Here is an 11,728-nt window from a genome sequence, read left to right as displayed (position 1 = left end):
AAAACGATATAAACCCCCAAACAAGGGAGTGAAATGTTTATGTAAATGACTTCATATTAATATAACAAACTATAATCAGTACCTTTGACTTAAGTCGCCAATATTATTAAACCGTGTCTACATTCCAACCTCAGAATTTAAAAATGGTACCGCCCTGCTGTTGTGTAGGCAACGAATAGTTTTGCATGGACGTGATTGGTCGATTCCAGATTGCGTAATCCACCGGTTTGTTGATCTCGCAGGGGTTTGTTTCAGTGTGGAGGCCAGTATGGATCCACCGCGGGATATTCAAAATTTCAGACGAAATAGCAGCACCAGATCTACCGTTTCCTCATGTTCTTCACTCGCAATGGAGATCAAAAGAAAGAAAATAAGAGAGAGCATGTTTTTTGCAAACGAGGTGAGTCCGCATCATAAAGCGACCGCGTTGAAGAGAGACACGTTGACAATCGCCGGTTTGTTTTTCGATGTTTTTATCGATAATGTGGTTGTTACAGAAAATTTAAATTAACCAATCTTTTTATAGGGCAAAACAGAGACAAGCGAGGCGCTGCAAACGTGTGAATGACGCGCACCAGATAATAAAGGACATGCAATTGTTGTAACGTTACATAGGACAGCTTTCGAGAAAACTAAAAGTGGTTTATGCACAAGAGTGTGATTATGTTTCTTTAATATTCTGTCTAGAACCGTTTGGTTATAAAAGAGAACTCCGTTTTGAATGTTTTTCCAAAAATATGTTTCTTATTATGTTAGTTAGCTGTAGTTTTTGAGTTATTATGGCTTAAATCACAACAAACCAATTTGAGTTTGATTGCTATTAGTTGGAATGCACAATAAAAAACAAGATTTAAAAAAAAAATTCAAAACATTTTTCGAACTCTTCATATATTGTTCGTCCATGATTTCTTTGGCAACGTAAGTTATTCTTGACTAAATATCAAAACATTTTGAAACGACATCACACATCTGTGAAACAAGATTCTTTTGTTGAGAGATTTGTTTTGTGTCCCACCCTCTTTAACCACCGTCCATTGTTCAAACCTGTTATGTGCTGCAAGTTATGATGGGAAGGATTCAGAGCTGCCTGAGCTTCTCTTCCTTCATGCACACTGCGTCATTCCCAAATATCTCATCTTTACATGAATGAGCACCTGTTTCAGGAATTCTTTAGAGTAGATTAGCTGCTAGAGTCCGTTGCTTCCATCAGTATCTGTTTCTCTTCCTATAAGGGCACATTTCATGAACCTTGTATATTTCCTGCCAGGACTGTGACATTCAAGAGAAGTTGGACTTTGAGATGCGAATGAGAGCGGGAGCTTACAAGCTTCTGGTTGCCAGCACTAAGAAAGAGCAGGTGTTAGACGCCTCAAGGAGTCTTTTAACCTGTAATGCCAGAATTAAAGCCTACATGGATGAAGCGCAGATGAGAAATGGGCAACTGGAAAGCAGAAGGTTAGTGATCGTGGGCATTTGCTGTGTTTCACCTTTTCCAAGTATTTAACAAAAATTGGTGTGTCAGAAGAAAATCTTGGTAGGGGTCTTCTAGATGGCTGTTTTAAACTCAAATGGGGATTTTGCTAAATACAGGTTTAGTTAATGATAAATTAAATGTTTTCACTGCATTGGTTTTGAAAACATCCTCACTTTAAGCACATTTTCACACGGTCTCAGTTTTTTCTGCTTATTCAGGAAATCACTAACTTTATAGACAACTTTGCAATATGTAAATCATTTTTAAAATGTTCTTATTATTTTCAAAATAGGACATAAACAATTAGTTTAACGTTTTGATTCAGTTATAAATATTCGGTTGGCTGTATTTTGTTCAAATGCTTTGCAATGTTAAAAAAAACTACATCAGGAAGTTCTACTTGGATCAGCGTTGTTTGCGTCTTCCAAAGTGGTCTATATGGAAAATATTATTTTTATTAATAATATTTTTTTATTGACACTAAAGCTAAATATAATTAATAACTAAATAAATCTGCTATAAATTACTTAAAAAAATGTGTATGCCTAAGATGTTTGCACATGAAGTACCATAAATAAGTTGGCTATACATGGATATAAATAACCAATAAAATAAATGTATATTATTTTAATTCTAGGCCTTCAAACTCTCAAAATCAAGCTCCTTGTAAAGGGAAGGTGGCTATATCTGGTAAGCATTCAACATTATTTGAGAACTTTTTTTCTTCTGGTTTCAGTCTGATTTATTGCTGATGTTTAAGATTTTCACGTTTTTTTGCATTTGTTTATTTAGGTCTGCGAATTCCTTTGTTTTGGAAAGATTCTGAACATTTTAACAGCAAAGGAAGTGAGTAACATTTTTAAACCCTTGAGCAACATTTTAAACTAAGCTTTTTATATATAGTTCATTGTGTATTTTGAAACAGCAGGGTTTGAAATGAAAGAGAATATACAGCTTTGTTAAACATACAAGGTGCCATAAATTTAAAACATTCTTTCAAAATGAAAGCAAAATGCTTTGAACCCCACAGGTGAACGGAGTGTGGCAGTCTTTTGCTTGGTGAGGATTGGCTCAGAGATTCTTGACACAGGAATGGTGATTGCAGACCCATCAGTGACTGATATATGCTTTGAGGGTGTAAACGTATTGTACGTTTTCAGTTTTCGCTTTCTCACTTTAAATCCTCATTTCTTTGTAAATACCACGTCACTGAAAAGTCTGCAAAGTTTTACCAGATATATTTCAACAGCTCTGATGCTAAGCCAGATTTTGAAGTAAAAGTGGAGCTGTATAGCTGTGGACTAGAGGAGGGAACCTTTGTCAACACTCCCAAGAAACTTGCCAGGAAGCTGCGCTCTTCATTCGGCAGATCTTCAAGCAGGAAACTCTGCCCCCTTCTGGATGGAGGAGACCCAGACACTTTTCTTCAGTCCAACCCAATTCCACAGTACGCCAAAAAAGAAGGTTGTTGTAAAAAACACATTTTTAACAAAGTCTTTCTCTCATTCCCCGTTTTTTTGTTATAATAGAGGTGCACGATACTCAATGCTAGCGTACACCACGCTGGGTCTTGAGCAGGCGGAAGGCTCTTTCCAATCCCATTCTCTCATGATCCTGCAAAACGGTAAAAACAAGCCGCATTTCTACAGTCTAGCATATTGATCCAGACTTTTTTAATTGACCCTGTGGCATTGGTCGTTCAGTGGAGGCTTCGTCATGGCTGCCGCTCTATGGAAACCTGTGCTGTCAGCTGGTGGCTCAGCCTTACTGCATGACACAAGACATGATGAGAGGCTACCTGAGCCAACAGGTAACACATGAACCTGTCAAAAATATATTTTATTTCTTATTATTTATACAGGACTGTGCAGTGTGTTGTTTAAGTGGACTAACAATTGGATTACTGCATATACAGCAAAGCATTGAGGGTTTGCAGCGCAGCTGTCAACTGTACTGTACGCTAAGGGCTGGACGTCTTTCTTGCTATTACTCACCAGAAGAGATTCAAGCTAAAATGGAGCCCAGTCTCATTATTCCCATTAACAAGGTGGATAATATTTTTACTTTTTACCCAATATCCCCTCAAAATCAAAGTACTTATTTGATAACTTTAAAAAATATATTTGGGTCATTTCCTCCAGGAAATTAAAGTGCCCATGCAAACATTTTCTTCTAGAAATCTAGAAATATGTTTCTGACTGTGTGTGTGTGTTTGTGCAGGATACTCGTATCCGCGTTGTAGATAAGGATCACCAGAGGACAGGCTCTAGACTGACCCTAATAAACCCTGGAAATGGAGACTCTGCCGGTCATGTTTTTATAACTGAGACTCCCGATGTCTTGAAGGAGTGGCTTGATGCTTTATGGCAACATAATTATGACCAGAGTGAGTTCTTTCTCTCAATATTTGAATATTTTACTGCATTTCTTGATTCATGGTGAAGTCCATACACAAACCTTTTAAGAATTTGTGTTTGTGTTGACTGCTAATAAAAAATCTTGTATTAGGTCAGTGGCAACACGCATGCAGCAAGCTCATGGAAATTGAGGTTTTATCGCCAAGGAAAACCCCACTCTTTCTGACGAAGCAAGCAGATTCTGTTTATAATGATTTGAGTGAGTAAGAATTTACTCTCAACACAGAGACATTTCATTGTGACTTTTAATGATGTTAGAATGACTTCTATTGATTAGCAACCTTATTGTATTTTGACTTAACTGTTTGTTTAATAATTCATTTGTTTGCCTTTTTCAGGCATTGGCTCCCCTGGGAAATTCGAAAGCCTGACTGACATAATACACAACAAGATCGAGGAAACTGATGGGCGCTTTCTCCTTGGTCAAGAGGAGGAAAGACAGCCTCCTCATTGGGGGGCACTGTTTGAGGGATCTCGACCAGTTGTAGTCCAAAAAACGATTCTGTCGCCGGGTAAAGAAAGCATCCAGTCGATTACAAGCCCCCCCACGAGCACCAAAAAGAAGAGGAGAGCTCCTCCACCCCCTCCTGATAAATTACCATTTGTTCAACCTACCTGCATCATATCTAATCAGGAGAAAGAGAACTGTAAAGGGGCAAGGCCTCGAACAGGGCGACCATCACTGGATGCTAAATTTTCCGCCATCATCCAGCAGCTGCAAAAGAACCAAACTTCCTCTCGGAAAAATGCACCTCTAGGACAGATTGAGCCCTGTCAACACCCTTACATCCCAATAAATGAAGAGTCTGATCAAATACACAATCAGGAACCTCCGGTGCCAGCCCCCAGGAACAAACTGAGGATGTCATTCAGAGAGAAGATGAACCCCAAAGCCTGGTGAATTAATCAGACATCTGTTTGTCTGTCGTGATGAATCATTTGTTCTGTAAAAGTTGAAATGCCCTCGATGGACACTTTTTTTTTTATTGATCCAGCTATATCAAAGGTTAAAAGTGTATGGATGTAAATGTATAAATTGTCTTGTTTGTTTGGCCACATCATTTTTATAATGGTCCTTTAAATCCAGTTCTGCTGTATTTCAAGTGCTTAATTTACGGTTTAAGAATTGCGTATTAGTTGTGTATAACGTGTTTAGCACTAATTGTTTGTAACTGACCAATTAAGATATAACCACTACAACTAAGCACTTTGAGGTTTTCATTTTCTACCTGTGACATTTTGTATGCAGCTTCTACTTATATTTTATATCAATGACCTGAGAATATATGGAATGTTTGGTATGCATGTCTTTAAACACTAGCTCAAGGTGGTGGTGTAAACACTTGGACCTGGAACCTATACATTACTTTTTTATTTTGTCTATCAATAAGTATTTGATTTTAACTTTGTTCTTATTAGTCACTTTGTGTCAACCACCATATTGCAGCAAGTGGTTTGTAAGTAGTCTAAGCCACAAAGACAAGTCGATGACTGCACATTAGTTGCTCTAAAATACCAACGGTGGGCATGTTTCATTGTATATTTCTTTTATACTGTCGTTTCATTTAATGTTTTAGAACTGAATGTTCAAGTAGCACAAACATAATGCATTCCACTAAATCTTATTATTGCAGATTAATTGTTGGTACTTGCTGTGCAATACTTTTTTATTGATTTGATTCTATTTCTGTATTTTAGTAAGTAATTCACTGCATGAAACCCAAATGGTGGTCTGTTCATTACCTGGTTAACAGGAAATGATACATGCTGTGACTTTGAAATAGAAATACACTAAAAAGTTGGACTAAAGCTATATTTTTTCCTGTGTCTTTATTTTGTTGTTACTGTGCTGTATAGAGAAGGCATTTTACTATTACAGTTTTTTGACTAGAAATATTACAGTATGGAAAAACAATCACACTACTGAATTTCCAAAACACTGATCACCTCATATAACTGTGCAATACCTGCATTCCACAATCCCATTGTTATATTTCTTTCAGCTATGTTCTTGATGATGTATAAATGTAGTTTTCTATTATTATAATAATCTATTTTATAGAGTGGCAATATATACACGTCATAATACCACATACATTGCCTCTTTTAAGTAAAGAAACAAGCCTTTTTACAGTATAGTGATCATGAGTCCATCAGAAAGCTCGCTTCTGACCAGCATTAGTTTTATTGGATGACTGCTGGATGATCCCGTGCACCTGCTGTTCCAAACTGCGCTCCAGCTCCTGCCATTGATGTTCCTCAAGAACCTGCTGCTAACAGAAAAATAACATTTTAAACATGTATATGAAATTGAAAAAGAATGTAATTTGGTCTGTTTTTACCTTATTGTGGATGGATTTCTTGACTCCGAGTCGAGGCTCTTTTTCATTTCTCTTTGTATTGGCTTTCTCACTCTTTTTCTGCTGTCTTTGCTGTTGTTTCTGCTCCAGGGTCTTTTGGAGGGCCAGAACTCGCTCATCTTTACTGACAGCCTCCCTTAGTTCACTTTTCATTCTTTTCTCCTCTTGACTATAGAGCAGTTCAGAAATCAGTACTTGGATACTTAAGTCACATAATGTAAGTCATTTGATTAGATAACACCACAGTTATTTGAAAGAAAAATGCACATGCAAAATAAAATGTTAGGTTTTAGGTATGGTTAAAAAAAGCTATTTGAACACATCCTAGTAGTATGAAACATGCATGCAATGACAAATTTCTCTACATCCATACATTATGTACAGTACATACTGTATAGTAGGTTCGTTCAGGATCAGTTGGCAGATGGGAACATGTATTACCTGCGTGCAGCAGCGGCCTGTTCTGCTAGACTTCTGCACAGAGCGATGTTGTCCAGTTGATCCAACAGCAGCTCCTCCTTCATCTGCTTCTCCTGCAGAATCCAGTTTCTTCTCTCCTCCTGCTCAAACTCCTGTAACTCTCTCAGCATCATCAAACGCTCGCGGAGCTCCGCCAATGACATCTCGCACAGCAGATCATGACCGGCAGTCTGAGTCAAATCAGGTGTTTGTTAGATTATAATAATTATACACAAGTTTCCAATCTTTAAAAAACATCTTATTCTTTAGCAAAATCAAGGTCAACGTTTTCAATTCATTTATTGTTTTACTTTTGAAGATTTTTTTCCAAACTATACTTGTTATTTCCATTTAATGCTAGGGGCACAAATGACATATCTTAAATCATCAATAATAATGTTATCATTGTTATAAAAAATATCTGTAACACTTTCCTTAAAGCATGTATAATACATTATAAAAGTAGTTTTAAAGCATTGTAATTCACCTTTTAATGCATTGTTATGTCCTATAAATAATTTTTATTACAGTTAATACATAATAACACATGAATTAGCAATTCATTGTTTCACTACACATTTTTAATTGGTTATAATTCTTTACAACTACATATAATGTATTACAACACACATTATGAAGAATTATAATCCATTTTACCCTTTAATAACTCTTTATAATGCATTATACATACATGCTTCAAGGAAAGTGTTACCATAATATCTCAAATATAATATTTTAAATATTTAAGAAATCTTAAAATAATTTATTGATAATATGAATATAATACTTCATTTCTATATATTTATAGAAATATAAATGTTATACAATTCTTATATATTTCTTGATTTCCTATATTTCATTCGTTCATATTTATTATTTTTGTCTGGATGAAGGATATAATCCACTAACCTCAGTTTCATCTACAAATTTTTGTCTGACCAGTGGGATTGACTCAAAAGCATGAATCTGTCGAATAAGCTCCATCTTCCTGCTTAGCTCAGCCTGAGCTTCCTCCAAAGCCTGGCTGAGGAGTTCACTGCTCTGCTCAGAGACCTCCTTAACTGCACCAGACAATGTGATGTCAATTCATGCCTCCTAACTAAAAATGATATACAGTATTTATCATCCACAATCATACCTATGCGTTGTTTGATTTCTTGTAGTTTTGCTTTGGCAGCTTTGGAGTTCTTGTGACCATCAGCCACTTGTTGTACCAGATCTCTCATTTCCTTCTCCTCCTTCAGACGTTTCTCTGCGTACTTGCGCATCAGTTCTGCTGTCTGGAGAGACCACACATAACATCATGATGAACGTATGAAAGATATTAAAAGCCATGAGCCGATCATAGTTTACGCTACCTCAGAGTGACTCACGCATTACTATGAACACTTAAGTTTGTAATGAGATCACCTCCTCTTTAGTCTGCTGAACTTTATGTTGGTTGCGCTCCAGGACGCGCTCTCGTGCCAGCACCGCCTCCTCATGGCTGATTCGACCCTCCAGTCGCCGGCTCTCCAGTTCAGCAAGCTCCTCTTGAAGATCTTTGTCTTTCATTTCTTCTGCCACTGCAGGAACGCAGACGGCTCACTCGCACCCTTGGACAACTGCTCTAATCTGAAGTGGAAAAAGTTAATCTTTAAAAGGAGTGAATCTTAGTTTAAATTGTATTACATATATTATGTTATATTTTGAAATGACCTTTGTAACTCCTCTTCCAATTGACGGTTATACAAAGCTCCCTCTCGCAGGATGGCTGTTGTGTTCAGTTTGACTGGTAAACTGTTTGCCTGTGCCATCGTGAACACACATTTACACTTATTTAATATTAAAAAAGACTCACTTTATGAAAATCGTGGAGTCAATACTGGGTTTAAAGGCATATGAAAGACTAAGGATGTAATGAAGAATTGTATTCAATAAGTCACCTTTTGGGTGGAAGGGCTGCCAGAAGTATACGATTTGTCAAACTTAAGCTCTGCATCACGGCTTTGAAGAATCTGGGACATCACTTTCTGTTCATTAGAAAATACATCATTTTTTCAGGGGAGGTGTAAACATTCGCATTATTAACTGCTGCATAAAAATTGCTTACCTGCGTTTTCTCAGACTTTTGTGGATTTGCACATCTGAACTGCTGCGATTTTGCTTCATTCAGGACTTCCTAATGGAGTAAAAAAATAACACAAGGAGATGAAGTCTACAAATGAGGATTGTTATAATAACAAAACTAAAAGCAGTTTGTCCAGTGATGTTATAAGAAGCAATATATGAAACAACAGCTCATGTCTTGACTCACTAATGCTTTCTGTCGGTTCCTCTGTTTCATCTCGTCCAGAATGTCAGGTTCCTTTGGAAATTTGTGAGTGGTGGCTGGTACCTGAGGAAATAAGTTTTAAACTTTTAAAATACACAACACTAGTTGTTATTCATAATAGCTTGATTTGATATACAACATATCTCTGTAGGACTTCAGTGATTGTCCAAATATTTCCAAACAATACCCTTTTTATTCATGATTCATTGATAATTGGTTACAAGAGGCTAATTTAGATTTTCATTAATTACACTAACTGTGTAAACCTGAATTAAAATGATTTAGTGTGTATTATGATACAGGTATACTTACGGGCTTGGGCTTGTCCTGCTGTGGAATGACTTCAGCAGCAGGGAGTGGTCGAGGTTTGGGCTGAGTCAGATTAAACTCTTTGGGTTCTGTGATTTTCTTTGGCGATTTCTTTGGCAGACTTCCTTTACTCATTTTGCTGGCAAGCTGATCCAAAAGTTTGTCAATCTCACCGCACCATCTGATCAGAAGCATAGGACCACAACGTTGGAGCAATGTTTGACACAATGTTTGGCGATAACCATGCATGAGAGAGCATACTTCTATAAATAGAAGGACATCTTGTGTTATTTTATTAACTGATTTTTCATCAATTAAAGGGACACTTTACTGAAAAAAAAATTATGTCATCATTGGAAAAATAACAATGGTAGTCAAAATACCTTCTTCTCAGAACAAAGACTTATAAAGCAATTTTTCCTACTATGGTAGTCAATGGTGGCTAAGAACTGTATGATAACAAACATTCTTCCAAATATCTTTCTCTGTGTTCATCAGAAACAAAGACATTTAAGAGATTTGGAACAAATTGAGGGTGAGTAAATGTTCAATGTTCATTTTCGGTTGAACTGTCGCTTTAACACTGTGCCGAAACAACTAAAGTCTCCATTTAAGGTGCTTATAATTTATATCACATCATATTCAACTTTAATGTCATTGTCCAGACTACAAGTAAAGAGTCGATATTAACCATAAGGTAAAAAAACATTAACAAATCCAACTAATTCAAATAGTGTCCCACATTCATTTATTGCAGATTAAATAATTAAATGATGGGAACAGTGTTTCTGTTTAAATTGTGTGATGGTAAGTTTATGCGTTTCAAAGTATTGATTCATGATATCACACTTGGCAAAAAAAGCACTAAAAATAATCTGACACTCTGTCTTCTTTTTACCTGATCAACGGGATGATCCAGTTACTATGTACAACAGTAACGTCATAGATGTGACTCCATTCTTCCTGGATCTGGGTTGTAAGGTTGATCACGTTAAAGAAAAAGCTCAGGAACTGAGGCATCAAAAAAGACATTCACCCAGTACCATAAAGGGAAGAAAAGATAAGACAATGCACAATACATCAGTACAAATATATTTTAATCAGCTACGATAAAATATAATGAATCATGTAGCACAGAATGATACTGCTCAGTATGTTCCTTACTTTGTGCATTTTTGAGATATCTAAGGACTTGATGATTTTACTGAAATGCTCCAGCCCTAAATCATCAAGCTGGAACATGGCAAAGTAACAGACAACTGAAAAAAAACATACAGTAAAAATATGTAACATGTTTTTCACATAAAGTAACAGAGCAGGATATTTTTACTAAATCAACAAATTAATTTACCAATGAACAGGTTTCGGTCCGCCCTGAGTAAAGTTGTTCCTTGATGAATGTAGAATATGTTTACCACTGTATCCAGAAGCTTTTTGTGTGTGATACATCCAAGTAAAGCATCAATAACAAACTTCTGGTCATCGCAAGACAGATTCTAAGTGAAGATAAACATCATTTTGTGGTATTATTTGTTCCTGGTGAACATACTTTAAAACACAAAGTTGAATAATGAACTGTAAGATAATGTTTCGACGTTCAGAAAATAAATACCTTAAGTTCCTTGGCAGCATCCTCTGTAAAGCTGTCGATGCATTGTTTGTATTTTTGAAATTTGTCCAAGAGTCTTGCGACCTCCTTGACAAGTTCTTTGTAGTTCATACTCACTGGATTTCTCAGACAGATTAAATACACTTACGGATCAATACCTTAAATTTGACATAGAACGGTAGCCCAATAATGTTTATACCTCAGATTCAGTCCATAACATGCATTTCAATGAAATTAATCGATATGGAAAATAATTCAGATAGCTCCGAAATTGAGAACAGATTTACATCAATGACAGAGTTCTATAAAAAAAACAAGAACTACATGTACAGTCTTCAAAACACCCATTCTGCCGCTACAGTGTTTTGTTGTTGCCTAGCAACGAAGAGGCGGTCGGACTTTTCCTGCGAGGAGACATCGTCAATATTATTCTGCTTTATCACTTAGTTTTCTTTGTCCATAACATAAAAGATTTTGTTAAATATATAAAACTGAATTTTATAGAGCGTTTAATGGCAGTTTAAATCAACGGTTTGAAATTTGAAATGTATACCCTTTAGGCGTATAATGATTATTTCTACTTGACAAAATTTGTATTAAACCCTATATTTAAACGGAAGGCTTATACACTATTGGCAGTTGCATAACGTTTTAAACACTCTAGTAGTCAGAATAGAGATTTTCTTGTAAGATTCGATATTTTTCAGCACCTTCCATATGTCATTTCGTCTAATTATTTGCACTATTACAGACCATTGAAAAATTCATCGCAACAATAATGAAGCA

At 36.2% G+C, this 11,728-nt stretch overlaps 2 protein-coding genes across 2 annotated transcripts; one reads left to right on the top strand and one right to left on the bottom strand.

The window, feature by feature from the left end:
- The first annotated feature begins 138 nt into the window (after window positions 1-138).
- rtkn2 (rhotekin 2) lies at window positions 139-5,663 on the top strand. Its single transcript, XM_056768393.1, has 12 exons — window positions 139-400; window positions 1,268-1,455; window positions 2,112-2,164; window positions 2,267-2,320; window positions 2,505-2,622; window positions 2,724-2,921; window positions 3,004-3,098; window positions 3,178-3,284; window positions 3,390-3,521; window positions 3,695-3,860; window positions 3,983-4,090; window positions 4,230-5,663. Exons 1-12 carry the CDS (start codon window positions 269-271, stop codon window positions 4,790-4,792), a joined length of 1,914 nt encoding a protein of 637 aa, XP_056624371.1. The 5' UTR covers window positions 139-268; the 3' UTR covers window positions 4,793-5,663.
- Window positions 5,664-5,727: 64 nt separating this feature from the next.
- On the bottom strand, window positions 5,728-11,313 carry cfap99 (cilia and flagella associated protein 99). The gene is given in 17 exon segments (XM_056767539.1): window positions 5,728-6,164; window positions 6,234-6,420; window positions 6,693-6,901; window positions 7,620-7,771; window positions 7,849-7,990; window positions 8,121-8,269; window positions 8,272-8,324; window positions 8,409-8,497; window positions 8,636-8,722; window positions 8,803-8,871; window positions 9,007-9,087; window positions 9,337-9,514; window positions 10,232-10,344; window positions 10,498-10,592; window positions 10,685-10,829; window positions 10,946-11,058; window positions 11,142-11,313. Coding segments are annotated over 16 exon segments (1,977 nt in total). The 5' UTR covers window positions 11,054-11,058; window positions 11,142-11,313; the 3' UTR covers window positions 5,728-6,044.
- Window positions 11,314-11,728: the final 415 nt, after the last annotated feature.

This window comes from Triplophysa dalaica, chromosome 15 (assembly GCF_015846415.1).
Source record: "Triplophysa dalaica isolate WHDGS20190420 chromosome 15, ASM1584641v1, whole genome shotgun sequence".
In the NCBI taxonomy this organism is placed as follows: Eukaryota; Metazoa; Chordata; class Actinopteri; order Cypriniformes; family Nemacheilidae; genus Triplophysa; species Triplophysa dalaica.
The sequence above is the reverse complement of the archived record's forward strand: the minus strand, read 5'-3'. Positions and strand labels throughout refer to the sequence as shown.